Source organism: Misgurnus anguillicaudatus, chromosome 21 (assembly GCF_027580225.2).
Source record: "Misgurnus anguillicaudatus chromosome 21, ASM2758022v2, whole genome shotgun sequence".
NCBI classification, from domain to species: Eukaryota; Metazoa; Chordata; class Actinopteri; order Cypriniformes; family Cobitidae; genus Misgurnus; species Misgurnus anguillicaudatus.
Genome location: NC_073357.2, coordinates 5,419,673 through 5,443,136, shown reverse-complemented (window position 1 = coordinate 5,443,136; position 23,464 = coordinate 5,419,673). Strand labels below are relative to the sequence as shown.

The 23,464-nt window shown below is 40.5% G+C and overlaps 2 protein-coding genes across 2 annotated transcripts; both read right to left on the bottom strand.

Annotated features, from left to right (window-relative positions):
• Positions 1 to 247: 247 nt before the first annotated feature.
• Positions 248 to 1,155, bottom strand: LOC129454162 (macrophage mannose receptor 1-like). Its single transcript, XM_055218674.2, has one exon. The coding sequence runs from the start codon at positions 989 to 991 to the stop codon at positions 248 to 250; it is 744 nt and encodes a 247-aa protein (XP_055074649.2). The 5' UTR covers positions 992 to 1,155.
• A 20,242-nt stretch (positions 1,156 to 21,397) lies between these two features.
• Positions 21,398 to 23,240, bottom strand: LOC129442763 (putative C-type lectin domain family 20 member A). Its single transcript, XM_055203065.2, has one exon. It carries the CDS (start codon positions 22,378 to 22,380, stop codon positions 21,637 to 21,639), a length of 744 nt encoding a protein of 247 aa, XP_055059040.2. The 5' UTR covers positions 22,381 to 23,240; the 3' UTR covers positions 21,398 to 21,636.
• Positions 23,241 to 23,464: the final 224 nt, after the last annotated feature.

Genomic DNA, 23,464 nt, shown 5'->3' with positions numbered 1-23,464 from the left:
ACATTGTCTCAAAAACACCAAAAAGATCAATATATAAGTATAAGTAGACATTTGACAGTATGCACCCTATGATTAACTGAAAAACAATATATATATTATAACCATATTTTTTTACACATTATTAGGAAATCTGCTTTAAAATCATGTAAATGTGTTTTATACAAATATAAGGAAAGGTTGAGTTTACAAGGTATAAAACATAAGTTAAAACTGCAATATATCAGAATATCTATTTCAAACCATTTATTTATTTCTTAATACAGACGAAGTTTAATTTCTCCTCACAGTCTGTAGGTTTCCAAACTTTATTTACTATATCCAAAGCTCCACACTTGAGATTTCTGGGAGGGCACTGGAGCTCTCCCTCCGTAGACCAGGCTTTATATCCAACATCATCACCACTGACCCAGAACCAATGTCCAGCTAAAAATCGTAGTCCAGTCCATACATAAGCCGTCTGTGATGTTGTGATGTTTTTTATCACCTCTGCCATATTCCTCTCAGAGGTGATACTGACAAGATCAATGTAGTTTTGTCTGCAGTCGTCCAGAGCCTCTTCCCATGTCTTACTCTCATGTACCACTATCGGTTCAAAGTAGTCCATACAATAAAACGAATAAGTCTTATCGCACCAATCATTGAGCAGATTAGGTGTTATTAGTAAGGCGCATTTCTCATTACCCAGATTGTTTGGTTCTCCAACACTCCAATTTTCAATTGGTTCTTTCTCACCTCCAGACCAAATCCATTCTAATGAGTTTAAAGGATTTTTGTATGCCCCAACCCAAACCCAAACAGAATCCTTTTGGTTACTGAAGATCTCCATCGCTTCTTGTGTGGTAATAGTGGACAAATCATCATAATGCTCTCTGCAGTACGTCTGCGCATCATTCCAGTTCATTTGGTCTTCCACATAGAAGTGTCTTCTGTAGAAACTGGAGCTCAGTCCACAGAGGCACAGGAACAGATATATAGAAACAGTTGCCTTCATTTCTCTACACAAGATCTACACGATACAACCTTGTTGAGCAGAAGTCAACAATATGTCATCACACATTCTCAAATGTTGTGTTATATAGAAACAAAAAACAAACAAAAAAATCTTTAACCAATCAGAAAATCGGGCTTGTATGCAAATATTTAAATAGTTACCATAAACATTTCCATAGGAAATTTTCTGATACAAAGTAAACAAGAGAAGCTCTCTAGGAAAATTAAGAGTACAAGACAGTGGAAAATGTGTAACTTTATTTAAATTGTAAGCCATATTACCATTATTATCAGATGTAAGAAACCTCAACTAACCTAGAATACATGTTTGTTTTTACGTAAAGTGTGATTGTACTACACATACGTTTACAAAGTTTTCATTCACACTGAAACGTATAATATCAACATGTTGACGTTAATTATTTATGTATTAACAGCTTTACAGACGTACACATTTGTACATATTCCTTTTTATAAATATTAAAATTGCCGACATTGGTGTTTCTTACTCATATTAATGACATGTTTTAGTCATATTTTCTGATTTATTTAAGACAGTTTCATTCAGTACTCATTTACCGATTGAAATGTTAATGACTTTCAGAAAATGTCACAATAATAAACAAAACTACACTTTAAAACCTTAAAATGAATAACATTTCTGTAATCATTTAACCATGTAGTTAAAAAATTTAGTTTGCAATGACACAAAAGGCATTTTCTCTTTTCCTGTCTTCTATGCAACAATAATTACACCAAAACAACATAAATTCACAAAAGATGTTCATTTTATTTATTCGCTGTAATGCAGGGAGGGCAGATCCAACTGCAGTTTTAGAGTTTATTAAAAATCCAAAAGGTACAAAAACAGGCATAAACACAGGCACGATCAACTCATGACTCATGACAACTCCAGAGAGGACTGCGGCTGCAGCAACACGGGGCAGTTGTAACCTAGTGGTTAGTGGTAAGAGAGTCTGGCTTTTAACCCAAGAGGTGTCAGGAACAGCGGACAAATAATCCCAAAAGCAAACGATGTCGGGGGGTTAACAGAAAACACTTTAATAATAGACAAAAACAAAGGCCCACCAGGGGGCAAACGACAGCAAACAGGGTAAATAGACACTAGACAGATATTACACAAACTAGACTTGACATTCAGGCTTTGACACTAGACTAGAACAGCAAATACAAAACGAACGAGCACAGGACAAGAAACACAAGGGCTTTAAATAAGGGAGTAAATCAAGAGGGGAACAGCTGCTAGGGATCAAACAATCAAACCAATGAGAATGACAAGGGAGCAGGGTAAAAGAGACAAGACAAGGAAAACACATGGCCTGATATCAACACACCATGGCCACGTGTCTCCACACAAAACATGGTACTGTCAGAATCCTGTCAAATAGAACTAGACATTAAAACAAGACAAGATTCTGACAGAATCCTGACAAGATGTTCGCGTCTCACGGCTGACAGGTTGTGACTGTGGTGCCCTTGAGCAAGGCACCGTAACCCTTTTGTCATTTTAACTACTTTTTGTACTGCTTTTGAAATTTCACAATAAATAAGTTATTGTGATTACACTCGTCTGTCTGTCTGGTGGTGAAGTGCGTCTTGTGGTGGTGTGCACATCACAAACTATGAAAAATATCAGGTACAGTCTCACCCAGCAAGATGTCTTCAAGTTTGTGTCAATGCAAACAGCCAGCAGACTGGCTATGCAATGTGCTATATGCAAGGGGAGGCAACTGATATCATGACCCAGTGGCTTGGGGGCGGAACAATGAGGGTTATGTTTGTCAGATCGTTCTTGAAGTGGTAGTGGGACAGACAATTCACATTCTACACTATTTGGAGATGAACCCAAAAAAGAGGTGGACAGATCAATCACGTCACCAAATTTTTTTGCTTGTGCCCGCGTCACGGCGCATGACGGAAAAACAAAGGAGGACTGTGAAGCCGCTATCTGGTCGCTAACAGGCTTTTCAGACACAATCGGATACAGGAAAACCTTTGCCCCAGCCAAATCATTAACCAGGATTAAACTCACACCATCCACGGGTAGTTGCGAGGAAACCCCGACACTCACGGTGCCCGACATAAGGTCAGATCGCAAACAAACCGTATGCAATGGTACTGAAACACAACCCATTTCAACACCATGGATAAGTACATTATTTCCCGTGAACGATTCTGATGAAAACGGTAACGCGCTTTCCAGTATCAGCGACTGCACGGACCCTGTATCTCGCAACATCACTATAGATTTAGGTTCGAAACCCTCCAGCGATACAGTACATTTTTGCATAAACTTCTCAAAGCCAGAAGAATTTGATGGTAAATTTACACCTTCAGTAGTAGAAATAAATGCTACCCCTTTAGGTTTATTAAATTTCTGCTGCCAAGCTTTACAATTTGAAATCAAATGATCAGAGTCAAGGCAGTAAAAACATACCCTTTTTTTATCAGGTCGTTTCAACGCGGTTTTCGACTCACTATAAGACCTTGATGGATTATGTGCTTTATGATCCCTACCCCTATCCACAACGGACGCAGGTTTAGGAGCGCGCACGGGAGAAAAGATGGTTCCCTTTCAGTCGGTCACTACGACGTCACGTCGTGACCGACGAATTGGGAACTCGCTTAGAGAGACCAATCTGCTTCGTATACTACTAAAACGCCAATGAACTTGGCATTGAGATATTTGCATAATGCTGGCGCCGCCCCGCCAGGTGCCTTTATAAGCAGCAGGTGCAAATAGGGAAATTAGCTTTTTCGCTTCGAAAGCCGGCATTATCTGCTGCTGAGAAGCTACTTTCTGCTCTTCTGGGAACGGTTGCTGAAGTTGATTGACAAGCAGTACTAACACAGCGGACGCTCGCAGTATTCCACTGCTCTGCATATTTTTTGTTTTGAGTTTAGTGTGTGCGTTGCCTTTCCCTGTGCGCATCATCAGCTGAGCACCTAAAGAGTGATTTCCCTAAAGAGTGATACGTGAGAGCTCTGTGTCTTTTTAAAGACAGCCACTCTCCTGATATTCGGAGATCAGCGTCCTTTTCAGGATTGCTTTTCGTCCGTGCGATCTTGGATGCGAGAGGTATAAGGGTTCCAGTTACGGTCACGAGCGCTGTCTTCGTGCTTGGGCTTCAAGCACTCTGAGGCTGCGTTCGTGGAGAGTTTTTGTTCTCTCTGTGAGAGCATAACCCTCTTGTATTGCGGAGACGACTGACGTTTCTACGGGGATGCTGTCCGCGCCTTTGCAGTGCTGATGCCGCCGTGGTGCGGCTGTCAAGCGCTCGCAGGACGCTCTTCGCATCATTACGCTGAGTAGGACGGAGGATGCGTCCTCCACCTACCGGCCTCTCATCCTCAGCCGGTTGAGGCTCCGGTGGAGACTGCAGAGTCGTGTTCTACGATTTCTGCCGAATCCATTGGACCTCCTTCTGGTCCCGTTCACCTCTGCAGCATCAGAGGGGTGCCCATTTTTCCTCCGAGGCGGAGTCGTTCCGGAGATGGCGGCCGTGCCCGCTCGAGCGGCGGAAATGGTAGAGTTGGAGGGGTTAACCCCTCTCCGCCCGAACCATACCGCCCACGTGATTGGTATTTCGGAGCTGCTCGGGCCTCTCGGTCCTCTCCTCCTGTGCCTTTCTTTAACCGATGGCACAAAGAGCTGACGTGATTTGCGGCCATCTCGGCCGTTCAGCGTTCAGCTTCAGCTTTCACCCCTCACCTCCCTCATCAATGGAGCCGCTAAGGGTGGGGATCCCTTTAGTGGAGCGGGGGGTTGCATTGCAGCTGCGTTCCTGGAGGGACCACCCAACCCTTCCCTCCCGTGTTTGTAGACAGTCGTCCGTTTACGGGCGCTGTCCGTCAAGCATGCGGAGAGGCGGCTTCAGCCCTGCACGCAATTACGTTGCTACAGTTTCACCAAGGATTTACGAGGGAGGCCGCGACCTTCAGTCGTGTGATGTCCACCACAGTGGTTCAAGATCGCCACCTTTGGCTGTGTCTGGCTGACATGACGGACGCAGGCGAGAACAACTTCTTGAATGCTCCTGTCTCACAGACCGGCCTCTTCGGCGAGGCCGTGGAGTCGTACAGCTCCGCTGCGCAGACTGAGGCGATCTCCTAGGTCATCCCCCGGCGAAGCAGAGCTGCCCTTGGTCCACCACGCCGGCTCCTCAGTCTGCCTCTCACCGTCGGCGTCCTGCGGCGGCCTCCGTTCCCCTCCTCGGACCCCATCTCGGCACAGGGTGTCCGCGGATCCTTAAAAAGTCTTAAAACGTCTTAAATTCTGTAGTATGAAAATAAGGCCTTAATTAGCATTAAAATGTCTTAAATCCGCGTATCAAAGGTCTTAAAATGTTGTCCAACCAACACTGCCAAGAACATTGTAATGTTTTATACATGTTCGTCATGTGTCAAGCAAAACTGAATAGGTGGAATCTACTAAAGCACAAGTTTGCGGGACCGAGTATAAGCAAATGTAGAAAAGTTTGAGTTTTAGCTATGGGGAAGTGCACATTTAATGAAATTTGGTTACTTAATCCTGATTTTGCTCCGTGGTAAAGAACAGTTAGCGTAAGGGGTCCGTTGTTTATTTTGCAAGAAAGTTTTAAAACTCGGAACAGCGGGCATCAAAGTTTTAGTGTCACACATGTAATTTAAGAAACATAAAGTCGCTGCAGAAACCTGTCGAAAACACCCGGCATCTCTCATTTCTGTTGTGCCTACAGCAGAGTAGCCCTAAAGAGCACCACGACATGCTAAACATCTGCATATCCTGTGCATTAGACGCGCCAATGTCTCATCAATTTAACTATTTCCATTTTTGCCATAAAATATTTCCCTGCCATTGTTTTGTCTCAAGATGCACACCAGTAAAGTATTTTGTAAGTTATATATTTAAAAACTCCTGAAACGTCCTAATATAAATAAGACCTAGTCCTGGATTCATCTAAACTCTATCTGGGTAACCAGACCTAATATTTTAACGTTGTTACATAAAACCTTGTGTTTATTTTTGATACATTATTTGAACCAATTATTATTGCCTCATTTTTGTCATCATAAATGCTTTTTCCCATTTAGCTCTATTTTTATAACAAAAAAATATCATATTACTTGATCATCATCATTTAACAAAATAACTGTTAGTAAAACACCCAAGGATTGCATTTTAGTTCATTGAAATGCAATTTTTCTTCATATATTTTATCATTGGGGATTTCTTAAAACCTTGTATTGAAGAGAGTAGGGGATTTACATGCATTCTCTGTTGACGAATAGTGCCTTTAGTTTGGTCCTGCTGTCTCACTGAGACCCAGACCAGGCTACGTGCCCAAAGTTCCCACCACTCCCTTCAGAGATAGGTGGTGAGCTTGCAAGCGCTGCCCCCGGGGGACGCAGACTAGAGGGCTGCATTGGGATTGGACTCCCGCGGGACCCGCGGGACCCAACGCAAATCTCGCGGGGGCGGGCGGGTTCACCTTTGCTGCGGGCGGGAGTGGGCGGTCAGAATTTTTTTGCGGGAGACCCGTGGGTCCCGGTGGGATTTTGCAGCTAAACATTATGTGGGACATACCGTGGCAACTTCGGGGAGCACATGCCCAATGCTGTTATAGACTATGTGTCTCGCATCTGGAAGAACTGGTGAGCACTAGTGACAAATCAGGTTGTTTAGTTTAATTAATCATTTGGTGCGTGTGTATCATGCAGTATACAGTTGAAAACTGGGGTTTTGTTTTAACGGTTAATGTTACAAAACACTGCTTAAAAAATTATGTAATTTTAACTGCGTAAAACCCCACGTGGAGCGAAGGCTGAATCAAATCATTGGTTTCAATGCGGTCGTTACGAATTCAGTACTGTTTGATCTTACAAAAATTATAGTTTAGCAAATATTATACTCTAACCCCAAACGCAAGCTAAGTTTAAAGTTTGAGTACATGACAAAGTACGCTATCAAGCAGACTCGAAACACCAAGTAAGAGCCCGGAGCGAACGAATAAACATAGGCTACTTAACAGACTGCACGGTCGGCATATGAATATCTTCTTTATTTGGTTTGACATGTTATGAAGAAAGACAACCATATTTTGCCTATGTGCTCTGTGAAAGCCTGTTCTTAATGCCAGCGGAGAAAACTCTGCTTAAACAGGCACTTGCAGTTCCGCTTCATTTTCCATATAGAGCACCGCATATAATAAATGTTCTCTTTCGTTTTCCATTTCTGTCTCGTTTAGCTGTAATAACAAAATAAAACAAGAATCTAACAAATCTCTCATGATGTGCGCTGATGCGGCGGAGAAGCACGTCTAAATTAAACCTGAGCCGGTGGACAAAAACAGACAACCCGGTGTTAAAACTCTAAATACTTAAATTAGTCTGCGATCTGAATTGCCAAAACAATCAGACATACAAACAGATACATTTTTATGTATATGTAATTTATATTTGATGTATATTTACATTAAAGACTGTAAAAGACAATGCATGAAGTGAAAACATTAAATGAATAGTAGCATTTACCCTGCGGTGGCGCATTAAAAACAAACAAACTAACATTCCAATAGCATCTTTTCCATTAGAATTATTATTGCAGATCAAATATTCGACCATTCGTGCACATCCCTAATTTTAAACACAATAGTGTTGAAAGTCTGTTTTTCTGGATGGTAATCTGAACCAATGTTTGGTATGAGCATGCATTTGTGTACAGTTTTCACAAGCTCTGAGAAAATCCGCGGGAGCGGGCAGGAGTGGACACAAATATTGCGGGCGCGGGCGGGAGTGGAACATGCAGGTTGCGGGAGCGGGCGGGACTGGTCATAAATTCAGCGGGTGCGGGCGGGCATGGGTTTAAAAAAACAGTCCCGCGCAGGGCTCTAACCCAGACCCAACCATGGCTTTGTTGTGCCCCGTACGCGTAATGCGACTCTACGTGGTTCGCACGCAAAGCCTCAGGACCTCAGACCAGCTCTTTGTTATGGTGGCCAGCAGAAAGGGAAAGCTGTCACTAAGCAGAGGATGTCTCATTGGATAGTTGATACTATCGCCCTGGCTTATATCTTCAGGGTATTCCTTGCCCCTTTAATTTGAGGGCGCACTCCACACGGAGTGTTGCCTCATCTTGGGCTCTCGCTCGTGGTTCCTCGCTAACAGACATCTGTAGAGCTGCTGGTTGGGCGACACCTAATACGTTCATTAGATTTTACAGTGTTCGTATCGAGCCTGTATCCTCTCGTGTTCTTTCCTCACCAGGGAGGGCACGGAGAGCAGACTCGCAAGTCGGCTTGCAGCCTCCGACTGAGGCTCCAAATTGAGTTTCAGTATGGAAGGCCATCAGAGCAAAAATGCGTAATGGTTTGAATTGCTCTTCCTCCACTGCCTTGACAGCCTTTGTTGCGGGGCATTGGCTGTCAGCCTTTCACTAGCTGTATTCTTACGAACCTACGTGTTTGGCTTGGGCCCCACATTGTATCCCATCGGGTTCCTTTGTGAGTATTTTCCGTGGGGTTAATCCTACCAGCCCACGTTTCCCTTAGCAGAGCACTGCTTTGCTTACACAGCCACGGCTGTCCTTATTACTGTTTATTTAGTCCACCATTAGCCCTTAAGAGGGGCGGTGGCTTCCGCAGCGTTCCTATCCCGCTCTGGTAGGGCGCTTCCCAGTCGCTGGCACTACTGTGGGGTTAAAGGAACATCTAGTGCCCGGCCTTCTGCCTTAAAACCTAATTCTCCTTCTTAAGTGGAACCGAAGGCCTTTACGCAGACACTGGAAGAGGTCAGCCCTCAGTGGCGTTTTGGTAGGGATTCCCAATTCGTCGGTCACGACGTGACGTCGTAGTGACCGACTGAAAGGGAACGTCTCGGTTACGGATGTAACCCTCGTTCCCTGAAGGAGGGAACGGAGTCGTCACGTCCCCTTGCCACAGGGCTGCTGCTTATAAAGGCACCTGGCGGGGCGGCGCCAGCATTATGCAAATATCTCAATGCCAAGTTCATTGGCGTTTTAGTAGTATACGAAACAGATTGGTCTCTCTAAGCGAGTTCCCAATTCGTCGGTCACGACGTGACGTCTCCGTTCCCTCCTTCAGGGAACGAGGGTTACATCCGTAACCGAGACGTTTTGTGTGTAAGCACAAATTCGTCGGCTAAAATTGCAGCATCAAATAATTTAGAAGCTTTTTGCTCGTTTAAATGTACTACAATACTCTCAGGCACACATGTCTTAAAATCTTCAAGTAAGATCAATTCCTGTAACTCCTCAAGCGAAGTAATTGTAGTTGAAAGACACCATTTCTCAAACAAAGCTTTTTTTTCTCGCGCAAACTCCACGAACGTTTGCTTGGCTGTTTTTGAACAAGCCCTGAACTTTTGCAGATATGCCTCCGGCACTAATTCATATGCTCGCAAGACGGCCAATTTAACAGTGTCATAATCTAATGAATCCTCAATTGGCAAAGCCACACAAACCTCTTGGGCTTTGCCAACGAGAGTACACTGCAACAATAATGCCCACATATCCTTGGGCCATTTTAACTTAGCCGCTACCCGTTCGAAGGCCACAAAGTACGAATCCACCTCTGTTTCACGAAAGGGAGGTACAAGTCTAACGTACTTACTTACATCAAAAACAGGAGGATCAGGATCGGAACCACCAGAAGGGAACCCGGCGGGCAGCTCTGGAGCTGAACTGTAACGCAGTCGCTGGGCTTCCAGCTCCAGTTGTTGTAATTTAATATCCCGTTCCGCGGTTATCTCCAGCTCTTTTAATCGGAGTAACTGTGTTTCGTGCTCCTGTTTTTTAATCTCTAGATCTAATTCCTTTAAGCGAACAGTAACCAACGGATCTACTAACGGAATGGGCTTCGTCTCACTTACTGACTCCACATCATCAGCCATTTCTTCTTCACCCCCTGCCTCAAAATCTTCCGTTGCAGCGCACTCAGGAAAAATGCTCATCTCTACCAACTTACTATATAGCTTATCTCTAATAACTTGCTTCTTTTGCTCTTAAGAAATAGCTACATTAAAAAACTCCGCTATCACAATCAAATCCTTCTTTCGGCAACGATTCCATATTAAACCCTGTACATTTCCTCTCTTGCCAAAATTCAAAACAGCCAAGCAAAAATTATCGCAAAACGGACGGACGAGCCCCCAATTGTCACGAACCCATCACGTCTAGGGTGGGAAAAGGTCCGATGACAAAATATTAAAGTAATAGTCTACTCATTTTCAATATTAAAATATGTTATTACCTTAACTAAGAACTGTTGAATCATCCCTCTATCATCTGTGTGTGTGCACGTAAGCACTGGAGCGCGCTGCGACGCTACGATAGCATTTAGCTTAGCCCCATTCATTTAATGGTACCATTTAGAGATAAAGTTAGAAGTGACCAAACACATCAACGTTTTTCCTATTTAAGACGAGTAAATAGGATATCTTAAATAGGAAAAACGTTGATGTGTTTGGTCACTTCTAACTTTATCTCTAAATGGTACCATTAAATGAAAGGGGCTAAGCTAAATGCTATCGTAGCGTCGCAGCGCGCTCCAGTGCTTACGTGCACACACACAGATGACAGAGGGATGATTCAACAGTTCTTAGTTAATGTAATAACATATTTTAATATTGAAAATGAGTAGACTATTCCTTTAAGAAGCTAAATTTCAGTTTTCCCCCTCCCGCTCCTGTCCCATCTCACCACAAAACACAAAAATACGTTCAAGAGTTTTATTTACTCTGTGTGGAGCATCTCTTCGGAAAGGGATAAAGGCCAAAATAACAAACATAACAGGAATCTAACTTAATTTTAGATTATTAACTTACCTAAAAAATAAATAAAAATACAAAAAAATAACACTTTTCTTCCCTCACTCCCTAACTAAGCAAAACCAGGAGAAAAAGAAGTAGTACAAACTAAAACGGCCATCCCAGACCTACAGCTCGTAAAGTAATTAATTTAACAGAGAAAACAATAATTAAATGAAATGACACATTAATAAGAATAAGAAACGAATAAAAAAATATCTACAAAACTCTGATTTCAACTGGAACCGATCTTGGAGACTCTATAAAGAGATCCAACTCTTAAAGCTAATAACCTACAGTTGCTAGCCCACACATGAGTCACAATAGACCCTTAAAGAGGAGACAGGAGCTGGAGGTAGAACGACAGAACGTGAGCTCCGCAATGCGCTCTACCGAAGCTCCCGCACACGGTTTTCTCTCGTGCTTTATCCCGTTCTCACTCATTAGTTCCAGGTGCTTCCAATCACGCGACACTGCCAGGGATAATGAAAAAACAAGGGAGGGGAGAGAAACACATATAGAACAAGGCAATTTTACAAACACATCACCTCTCTCAACTTTAAGTCCCAGGACATAACACCCCCACCCTTACTTACAAAACCTAATTCAAATAAATTAAGTTTTGTTACACCACATGACCTTGCCATTCAGAGTTTAATCCGCAGTATGCACTCTGGACAGTGCATCAGCTATGATGTTATCTACCCCTTTCTTATGCTGTATGTCCAAATTAAACTCTTGCAAAAACAGTGCCCATCTCATCAGACGCTGATTAGAGTTTGACATCCGTGACAAAAATATCAGCGGGTTACGAACACCCACATGAACACTCACTTTTGTTAACAAAGTTTAACTCTGATCTTCGTTTACATTTTTATATTTCAAAATATACGTATGCATTATATTTAAGATATGCATTAATGTGCGGGCACACATACGCGTGCAAATACCCCCTTCCCACACACATTATATTACCATCGCACCACCGCTGTGAATTAGTGCCACCACCATCACAGCCCTAATTGACACAGATGTTCATATTTCAAATTAAACATTTTCTAAAATGTAACATTTTTTGTTTCATTTGTACATTACAAAATTTTCTATTGAAAATGCAAGGAATTAAAGTTAATAAAAGGAAATTTAAAAACGATTGGGAAACTGATTTCTTTTTTACAAAAGTTACCTTTGAAAAAAAACATACATCAATATGGATGCAAATAAAAACAGAATAAAAAAGACCATTTTAATTTAATATTTTTTATTTTCCTTGAAAAACATTGAGACAGAAAAATCTATATAGGCATTGGGTAATCTTTAACCCATCAGTGTGTTATGTCCAGTATTTACCCAAAAGTAAACAGCAGTTTTTAGAGTATGTATGTACAGTATGCAGTTTTGTGATAATGATATAATATATTGCATTGTGCCTATAATGTTCACTACTTTTGGATTTTGGTTGATGTTATGTCTAATCAAAATCAAATAAAGAAACTAAAATGTCAGTGTTACTTCTGTTCACCAGAATCAGTTGACATTACGCTGACAAATAAGAGCAGGAGGATTTGATGTAGGCATTTATAACAGCAATTTTCTGTTGGTCATGTTCCTAAAAATCTCAATAACTTTAATGTCAATTATTGAATGTCCTTCCCAATGGCCAAAAGAAGAAATTCAGACAATTGCAAAGTTTGGTTTTCACCAGCTTTAGTTTTGAGAAGGAACGCTCCACGGTTGTTGTGGACACTAGAAGTGTTCCATATAGCTTCATCAGCTCAGTCATGTTGGGGACAACTTGATGTGCATTGTTTTCCTAATCCACTGAAAGAATAGATTACAGATTAACAGGTTGTGGGCATGAGTATGAAGTATGGAAGACATTCGGTTCTGTCTGTAACTAGTCTTCCTCTTCAATGTTACTCCTGCAAAGTTGGGCATGTATGGTCGTTTTCTCCTCCTAGCTTGCCCAGGGAAATTATTTTTTTGTTCTGCTGTCGACCAGCCTCTTTAAAATTCCATCAGCAATATTGTATGCTGCAGCCAGGTCCATGTTTTTCTGCTGTAGTGCATCAGATGCAACTGCAGTCACCTGGAAGAAAGGACAGGCCCTCTACAGGCCCACCAAGTATCTGATAGTTTCTTCAACTCCAGTGGTCACTGATCAGGGCGCTATCTCTTTCTCATTTCAATAAATGCAGAGTGCTGTTTTGATAAGTTGGCAATAAAAGAATAAAGTTTTTCAACTTGATTGAAAAAGTTGACAAAACATATATTTGACTTGCCACTTTCTGTCAGTACCAGATTAAGGCAGTGTGCCTGACAGTACACATACAAAGCTTTTGGATTCTGCCTTAGTGAGCACTATAAGGGACTGCGGTCTAGAATCCTCATGTTTGCAGCTCCATCATAGCCTTGACCCCTGATGTTTTCTATTTTTAGGTAATTTTCTTCCAGCAGGGCAATCAGAAGATTTTCAAGAGCATCTCCGCTTGTTGAATGCACACTGCACATCTGAACTAATTACTCTTTTATTTTTATGTTGTGTATATAACTTACAATAAATAAAACATGTTCAGTGTGGGACACATCGGCTGTTTCATCAATAAGTATCGAAAAGATTTAGCTCTCTTGAATTTCTTTTTGATGACACGTTTAACTGATATGGCCAAGGCTTTAAGTAAGTCATTCTGGGTTCTGTTTCTTCTTTGGGCTCTCTGCTTTTCTTTTATGACATCAAGGTGTAATTTAATTATTCTGTCATACTTGCTTAACAACTCCACTAACTTCACTTGATTTTGGCTTGACAATGTCTCATCATCTCCCCTGAAAGACATGCTCAGTCTTGCAAAAAAAAAGGTAATGTAATGGCAATCCAATGAGACAAGACTTCCCTGCTCCTCTCTTTGTCTTTTGCAGCTTGTGATGCAATTTTACCCATTTCAAAAGCTGCCTTCAGTGATTATCTCTTGAATAAGTTCCATCTAACCATACCACACATGTGAGCCTCTGAGGCACTATGCTCTTTATTTTTTCTGAAGCCTTCCTCCAGCGATTTAACCCCACTGTTTTCCAGTTTGTGGGACTTGTATTTTTCACCATTTAAAAAAGACGTCAGCTGAAACAAAACGTGGCATCAGTGCTAGGAGAATATTATAACCATGGATTATTCTCATACCACTTCTTCTGAAATGACGTCCACCTCTTTTCTTTGAAAATGACAATACTGGTTGGCAGGTTCCAATACTATTACACTACTGGATAAAGGCATCATCATACTTTATATTGAATTGTAAGACATGGCCAGGGTCATTCGGGTGTTGTAGACCAAGTAGGTTAGAGAATAGCTTCTCTCTGGCTTCTGTCTTCTCGTGGCTTGCTGCTTTCTGAACTCTTTTTGTTCCTTGTGGTTCAACATTTCCGTCTTTCTCTTCAGCCTCTATCTCCTCGCTTGTTTTTTCCTGAACTCTTTCTGTCGCGTGTGCCACAACATTTCTCTCTTTCTCTTCAGCCTCTATCTCCTGGCTTGCTTCCTGAACTCTTTCTGTCGATTGTGCCTCAACATTTCCTTTTTTCTCTTCAGCCTCTATCTTCTGGCTTGCTTCCTGAACTCTTTCTGTCCATTGTGCCTCAACATTCACCCTTTTCTCTTCAGCCTCTATCTCCTGGCTTGCTTCCTGAACTCTTTCTGTCGATTGTGCCTCAACATTCCCCCTTTTTTTCTTCAGCCTCTATCTCCTGGCTTGCTTCCTGAACTCTTTCTGTCGATTGTGCCTCAACATTCCCCTTTTACTCTTCAGCCTCTATCTCCTGGCTTGCTTCCTGAACTCTTTCTGTCGATTGTGCCTCAACATTCCCCTTTTTCTCTTCAGCCTCTATCTCCTGGCTTGCTTCCTGAACTCTTTCTGTCGATTGTGCCTCAACATTCCCCTTTTTCCCTTCAGCCTCTATCTCCTGGCTTGCTTCCTGAACTCTTTCTGTCGATTGTGCCTCAACATTCCCCTTTTTCTCTTCAGCCTCTATCTCCTGGCTTGCTTCCTGAACTATTTCTGTCGATTGTGCCTCAACATTAACCCTTTTCTCTTCAGCCTCTATCTCCTGGCTTGCTTCCTGAACTCTTTCTGTCGATTGTGCCTCAACATTCCCCTTTTTCTCTTCAGCCTCTATCTCCTGGCTTGCTTCCTGAACTCTTTCTGTCGATTGTGTCTCAACATTCCCCTTTTTCTCTTCAGCCTCTATCTCCTGGCTTGCTTCCTGAACTCTTTCTGTCGATTGTGCCTCAACATTCCCCTTTTTCTCTTCAGCCTCTATCTCCTGGCTTGCTTCCTGAACTCTTTCTGTAGTTTGTGCCTCAACATTTCCCTTTTTCTCTTCAGCCTCTATCTCCTGGCTTGCTTCCTGAACACTTTCTGTCACTTGTGCCTCAAAATTTTCTCTTCAGCCTCTATCTCCTGGCTTGCTTCTTCCTAAACTCTTTCTGTCGCTTGTGCCTCAACATTCCCCTTTTTGTCTTCAGCCTCTATCTCCTGGCTGGCTTCTTCCTAAACTCTTTCTGTCACTTGTGCCTCAACATTTCCCTCTTTCTCTTCAGCCTCTATCTCCTGGCTTGCTTCATGAACTCTTTTTATCTCCTGGCTTGCTTCCTGAAATCCTTCTGTAGCTTGTGCCTTAACATTCACCCTTTTCTCTTCAGCTTCTATCTCCTGGCTTGCTTGCTGAACTCTTTCTATCGATTGTGCCTCAACATTCCCCTTTTTCTCTTCAGCCTCTATCTCCTGGCTTGCTTCCTGAACTCTTTTTATCACCTGGCTTGCTTCCTGAACTCTTTCTGTAGCTTGTGCCTCAACATTTCCCTCTTTCTCTTCAGCCTCTATCTCCTGGCTTGCTTCCAGAACACTTTCTGTCACTTGTGCCTCAAAATTTCCCTTTTTCTATTCAGCCTCTATCTCCTGGCTTGCTTCCTGAACTCTTTCTGTCGATTGTGCCTCAACATTCCCCCTTTTTCTCTTCAGCCTCTATCTCCTGGCTTGCTTCCTGAACTCTTTCTGTCGATTGTGCCTCAACATTTCCCTTTTTCTCTTCAGCCTCTATCTCCTGGCTTGCTTCCTGAACTCTTTCTGTCGATTGAGCCTCAACATTCCCCTTTTTCTCTTCAGCCTCTATCTCCTGGCTTGCTTCCTGAACTCTTTCTGTCGATTGTGCCTCAACATTCCCCTTTTTCTCTTCTGCCTCTATCTCCTGGCTTGCTTCCTGAACTCTTTCTGTTGATTGTGCCTCAACATTCGCCTTTTTCTCTTCAGCCTCTATCTCCTGGCTTGCTTCCTGAACTCTTTTTGTCGATTGAGCCTCAACATTCCCCTTTTTCTCTTCAGCCTCTATCTCCTAGCTTGCTTCCTGAACTCTTTCTGTCGATTGAGCCTCAACATTCCCCTTTTTCTCTTCAGCCTCTATCTCCTGGCTTGCTTCCTGAACTCTTTCTGTCGATTGTGCCTCAACATTCCCCTTTTTCTCTTCAGCCTCTATCTCCTAGCTTGCTTCCTGAACTCTTTCTGTCGATTGTGCCTCAACATTTCCCTTTTTCTCTTCAGCCTCTATTTCCTGGCTTGCTTCCTGAACTCTTTCTGTCGATTGAGCCTCAACATTCCCCTCTTTCTCTTCAGCCTCTATCTCCTGGCTTGCTTCCTGAACTCTTTCTGTCGATTGTGCCTCAACATTCCCTTTTTCTATTCAGCCTCTATCTCCTGGCTTGCTTCCTGAACTCTTTCTGTAGTTTGTGCCTCAACATTTCCCTCTTTCTCTTCAGCCTCTATGTCCTGGCTTGCTTCTTCCTGAACTCTTTCTGTCACTTGTGCCTCAACATTTTCTCTTCAGCCTCTATGTCCTGGCTTGCTTCTTCCTAGACTCTTTCTGTCGCTTGTGCCTCAACATTCCCCTTTTTGTCTTCAGCCTCTATCTCCTGGCTGGCTTCTTCCTGAACTCTTTCTGTCACTTGTGCCTCAACATTTCCCTCTTTCTCTTCAGCTTTTGTCTCCTGGTTTGTTGTTCCCTGCACAATTTCTGCCGGTTGTGCCTTAAAATGTTCCTCTTTCTTTCCAGCCTCTGTCTCCTCATGCACAGACAATGTTGTAATGTAACAAAGTAAAAATATTTCGTTACTGTACTTAAGTAGAAATTTCACGTATCTGTACTTTACTTCGCTATTTAAATTTATGTCAACTTTCACTTTTACTCCTATATATTTCCACTAAGCATATTCGTTACTCGTTACTACAAAATAAAATCAAGAAATGTGTGCGACCTCAAAAAAGGAGGTTTTGGCGAATCAGTGCTTCTAGATTGATTTACGCACCCTCCGCACACTCAATAAGGGAGGTTTTGGCGAATCAGTGCTTCTAGATTGATTTACGCACGCTCCACACACTCTATTTCACGTACACTCTATTTTAGCGTAGTGTTGCCAAAGGATGAGGAAGCACAACTGTAACTGCAATGAAAGCACCTACTGGAGGACCTCCCATTATCGTAATCGACCACCCCGACGATGAACAGGGTGAGAAAGCTAACGTTATACATCCGTGGCCGTATTTGTAAGAAATGTTTTTGTACATTGGAATTAAAGATTCCCGATTACCGAATAAAGTGCCTCTTATGCCTACCGAAAATAACTTACATTTTGTCATTTAAAAACTCCCCGTCCAACCTGAAGAATCACATCAAGGTACTTTAAAATAATAGTTATTAAGTAAAGCCACAATGTCAATGTGATTAAACATTAGTTATCATAAGCCGTATTGGATAATTATCTGTCTGATGTGATGGCCAGGTGCACGTTTAATAAACGTCAACGTTAACGTTGCACCGCTGATTTTCCCATGGATTTATTTAATTCACAGAGAACTCTCAACTGAAACACGCTTAACTGTTTATGGTAACATTATAGCATAACTGCCGGCCGAATATTCCCTCCAGTAGGCTAATGTTAGATTGAGAAATATTTTTTTTTAAACTGCTAGTTAATCAGTGGCAGGTTAGAAAGAAAGTGTTAAGGACTGTATTCACATCTTCAAAAGCATCATACGTTTTGTCCAACTTGAGATTTCCTTTTATGTTAATTATCTCAAAACTCTGTTGTGCTAATGTTATACATTGTGAATGTACGCTTGCATTGTTGATCAAGGTCACAGTGCTTTCATTGACACACAACGAGTTGGCATTTTTTCTTAGTAGAGCAGCAAACTTAAAGGGATACTCCACTTTTTTCAAAAATATGCTCATGTTTTGAAATAAATAAGTTATTATTTATTTTTCATTTTTACCTGTAGTTCATACAAAAGTGAAATTTCTGCTTTTTTGTTTGATGTCAGCTCTAAAAATATGCTGTTTGCTCTTTAAACTTAAGAGAATTGTGCCTGAAAAGTCCTGGAAAAGACGGATTTTTATTTGATGATTGAGATTAAGAAGATAATGGGAACCCTGAATATGCTTTACTATAAGAAAGCCACAATAAAGTTCACAATCAAAGTTCTAACCGCTTGCTTTAAAAGAAAAAAACTTTTTACTTTATCTTCAAATACTTAAGTACATTAAATATCAGAAAATTACTTTTGATACTTAAGTACAGTATATATCAGATACTTTAAGACTTTTACTTGAGTAATATTTTAAAAGACAACTTTCACTTCTACCAAAGTCTTTTTCTAGGACAATACTTGTACTTTTACTCAAGTATTGCTTTCTAGTACTTTATACAACACTGTGCACAGATCTATTACTTCCACTCCATGTCCATCTAGGAACAAGGAACTATTTACTATTTTAGAATGAATGAATGAATGAATGATTCTTTTTTACCATCACTACTACTCCTCCTAATCAATAATAAATCTTATGTATTGATAGAAAACATTACAAAGCTGATACATTGCAATATAGTAACTATTATTATTGTTACTGTTGTGGTTGTTGTCTAACATTTGTAAATGTAAACACATTTTAGACTACATGTGATACTTTTACCTGTTGTGGTCTATATAATCCAGCTTAAACCAGATTGGGATCCACTGCCTTTTGCTGCCTCAAGCAGCTGCTTTTGTTTTTGTTTAGTTCTCCTCTCTTTGCGAGGCAGTTTTTGTACTGCAGAATAGTGTGAGAACACACACAGACGTTTTAATTTCATTGCTTTCCTGAAACCTACTAGAGCCACATCTCCTTTACTCTGCACTTTGATATCAGGTCAGATATATTGTTCATTTTACATTGACATTGTTGTTTATATCCAGAAAGATATTAAGTTTACAGGCTACTGTGGATTTTTTGTCATATTTAAAATATAATTAAAATCCAGTTAGAAAAGTATTTGAATAATAATAAAAACAGCAATTGTGAGAATAATTCAATGATTGTTTTTGGCACTTAAAGGCGGAGTGTACAATGTTTGAAAAACGCTTTGGAAAAGGGAGTTGGGCCAACTACCAAAATACACTTGTAGCCAATCAGCAGTAAAGTCGCGTATGTGTGGGGCGTGTCTATCAAAAGAAGCTCCAGATTCTATTGGGGTAGGGGCATGTATGTTTAGGTGATTTCAAATATCAACATTGACTTTCAAATATTGTGCAGTCCACCTTTTGTGGCAAATTTTCTGATACAAAGTACAGGAGATTCTCTTTAGTTAAATTCATAGATTTAATATCATTAGATGTAAGAAACCTTAAAGTGCACATAGTTCATTGTGTATTTGGTACAATGTCTTCTTGTGGTTTATGGTTCACATACTGTACATTTTTGTAGCTCCAGATATTCCTCTCTTCCTGAAATGAACTATATGCACTTTTATACAAAACTCATCGATTTGACCAGCTAATTTGTTTGTTGTGATTGACCTGAATGCCTTTGATGTCAGCCAGAAAAGAAAAAGGAAAAAAGTAAACTGCCTTCAATCCGTGTGTTTGTTGTAGTGGCAACATTGTTTACTTTTGGGTATGTCGTTAACATATACACACTTACACAGCAAAAGAAAATGTAAAATCGTGAATCGTACCATAGGAGGTATTTACTTAACATTATAACTAGACTACAGCAGTGGCGTATAAATAATTTAATTTTTAGGCCGGACTCAGTAAAAGTAAGCAGAAGTGAGTTCTTTCCTCGCCTACATTTTCCTTATAGCCAAAAGCAAACCAACAGACTTAAGGCCAGATTTACTAACAGCTTGCTCCAGTGCAAACCACTAAAGATGTGCAGTGGATAATTAGTGCAGAAAAGGTGTGGTTTAATTTTTTTGCGATTGACCTTATTGCATATGCATTTCTAAGAGTTTTCCTTTCAGATGCAAATTTATGGGAGGAGAGTATTTAAATGATTGTAATGAGGAGGCAGACGGATTTGAATCCATATGCAGTCGTTTATTAAGATCCAACAACCAAGCAAACAAATCCAAATCAACAAGGCAAGTGGCATAAACGTGAATCATGTTCCTTTCCTGCATGTAAGTTACAACCACAACCAGCGGCTCATGCGATGGTACTTGATAGTTCAAAGCTAACTTACAACTTGGAAATTAAGCATAAAAAAGGACAAGGATAATGTTGTGGCAGACGCTTTGTCAGGAACATAATAAATCTGTATATTTTATGCTGTTATTGCTACAATAATTTTCGTATTTTTGTTGTGTTTACTTTGCCATAAATGGTTAAGCAACCCTCATTTCCTCAAGCAATCCTGTTTATTTTTGGGATGATGTTACATGTATGTGTTTTATGTTCTCTCTTTTCTTTTGTTGTCGATTGCCATTTGTATTACTACAATTTTACTACATATATCATGGTTATGGTTTGGTTACTATGGTGAGACGATGAACATTTTTGTGCATATGTTTTACTAGAAATTACTGCTGTAAAACCATGGTAAATGAAATTCATGAGGGTTGTGATAAAAATTTGTTTAGTTTATTGTATGCTTCATAACATAAACAATCAATCACTTCAAATTTGGGTGGTGTAATAATGTAGTATAAGACAATATAATTGACAATATCCCTAGACTCAAAAAAATTAAAGTTTAATGAATTATTAGTACAAAATGTTAAAAGGAATACCCATAGGCCTAAACCTTTGAATGGGAGAATTTTGATTATTTACACTCAAACTGATAGGTCTTTTAAATAGTTGAAAATTAAAGGTCATAGGTTTTAGCTGATTTTAGCATTATTGATGTTGTTTTGTTGTCAGTAAAGGTTTTCTGTGAAATCACTGTTCGGGTGATCAGTGTTTGCTTAAGTAAATATTAACCCTGTTCAGCATGTTGTATTGCTCACCACAATAATGAAAATGGAAGTCAGAAATGCAGTTTTTTTATATTTCTAATGTAAATTAATTGTATTCACAATGAAAAAAAGCCATGAAATCATGTTATAATATCATTAAACATACTAAATGTAAAGCAATGTAAGACCATTGAAGTAACTGATTAAAATAATTGATCACATATATTGATATTACAAATAATTGTTTAAACCAACCCAAACTTTACTGCATTTGATGTTATTAAAAATATTGGAAGAGCTGGAACATTTAAGTTACATTTTTTCAAGTAAATTTGAGGGCTGAAGTCTAGAGTTGAGTTTAACACAAAAATGAGTTTTGCACAAAAATGCATGCAACAGTATGCACTCTATGAAAACCATTATCTATGACTACATTTTTATGGATTAAAGACTGTAAAAGTCATGTAAATGTGTTTTATACAATTATAAGGAAAGGTTCAGCTTAGATTCTTAACATAACATAAAAGTGTCATATATCAGAATATCTATTTCAAAGAGTTTATTTAATTCTTAATACAGACAAAGTTTAATCTCTCCTCACAGTCTGTAGGTTTCCAAACCTTTTTTACTATATCCAAAGCTCCACACTTGAGATTTCTGGGAGGGCACTGGAGCTCTCCCTCCGTAGACCAGGCTTTATATTCAACATCATCACCACTGACCCAGAACCAATATTCAGATAAAAATCGTAGTCCAGTCCATACATAAGCTGTCTGTGATGTTGTGATGTTTTTTATCACCTCTACCATTTTCCACTCAGAGGTGATACTGACAAGATCAACGTAGTTTTGTCTGCAGTAGTCCAGAGCCTCTTCCCATGTCTTATTCTCATGTACCACTATCGGTTCAAAGTAGTCCATACAATAAAACGAATGAGTCGCATCGCACCGATCATTGATCAGATTAGGTGTTATTAGTAAGGCGCATTTCTCATTACCCAGATTGTTTGGTTCTTCAAAACTCCAATTTTCAACTGGTTCTTTCTCACCTCCAGACCAAATCCATTCTGATGAGTTTAAAGGATTTAGGTATGCCCCAACCCAAACATAAACAGAATCCTTGTGGTTACTGGAGATCTCCATCCTTTCTTGTGTGGTAGTAGTGGACAAATCATAATAATGCTTTCTGCAGTACATCTGGGCATCATTCCATTGCATTCCCTGTGGCACATAGAAGTGTATTCTCTTGAAACTGAAGCTCAGTCCACAGAGGCACAGGAACAGATATATTGAAACAGTTGCCTTCATTTCTCTTCACAAGATCTACACGGCACAACCTTGTTGAGCAGAAGTCAACAATAATGTCATTACACGCCCTCAAATGTTTTGTTATATAGAAACCAAACAACAAACACAAAACAGAAAATCTTTGACCAATCAGAAAATCTGGCTCAGTTTGCGTGTATGTAAATATTCATAATTACCATAAACTTTTCCATAGCAAATTTTGTGATACAAAGTAAACAGGAGAAGCTCTCTAGTTAAATTAAGAGTACAAGTCAGTGAAAAATGTGTAACTTTATTTATTGATTATTATCAGATGAAAGAAACCTTAACATTATAACTGGACTACAGCAGTAGCATATGAAGAAAGCTTGATTATGATTATGAGATTAGGAGGTCAGCAGACCTGGGTATAAGCAACGGCAGCCACACTTACTCACCCAGCTGGAAGTAAGCTAAGGGATGAGAACACTGCATTGCAACAGCAACTTAAACAGATTCCAGAGCTTACCACCATGCTGCAAGAGAAGAGATGCTACAGACCATCTGAAACTAGAAGAGGCTCTTCTGGTGGTGGACTCATACGGCAATTCAAATTTACCCTTCACAAACACAATGAGAGCTCTGACAAAGATGTATGGTCAGTCTCACCAACTAGCCCTGCTACGAATTGCCAAGCTGATGGATGGAGCTAACATTCGCAGTGGAGATACGAAGGGCTTCAGGATGTTTGAACTACAAGTTCGCTCTCTTGTCATCATGCTGCAACAATTGGGTCAGAAAAGAATGGTTGAGCTGGAATGTGGATCACATGTCTCGAGTAAGCTGCCACATGACCTCAGGTCTAGCTTTAAAAGGTACATCCACCCTTTACAAGTTAACATTCCCACACTGTTAGACTTTGCTGAGTGGCTAAAACACACCGAATCGAAGTACTCCCAAAAGTGCTATTCCGCCATACAATATAGTTACCCTTTTAAATCCGCTTTTATTTTGTGCCACCATACTTGCTCGTATAACTACTCGTCTTAAATAGGAAAAACGTTGATGTGCTTGGTCACTTCTAACTTTATCTCTGTTTGGTACCATTGAATGAATAGGGGCTAAG

What these genes read in the sequence shown, in the direction of transcription:
- LOC129454162 (XM_055218674.2), bottom strand. Translation starts at nt 991, where the DNA reads ATGAAGGCAACTGTTTCTATATATCTGTTCCTGTGCCTCTGTGGACTG.
- LOC129442763 (XM_055203065.2), bottom strand. Translation starts at nt 22,380, where the DNA reads ATGAAGGCAACTGTTTCAATATATCTGTTCCTGTGCCTCTGTGGACTG.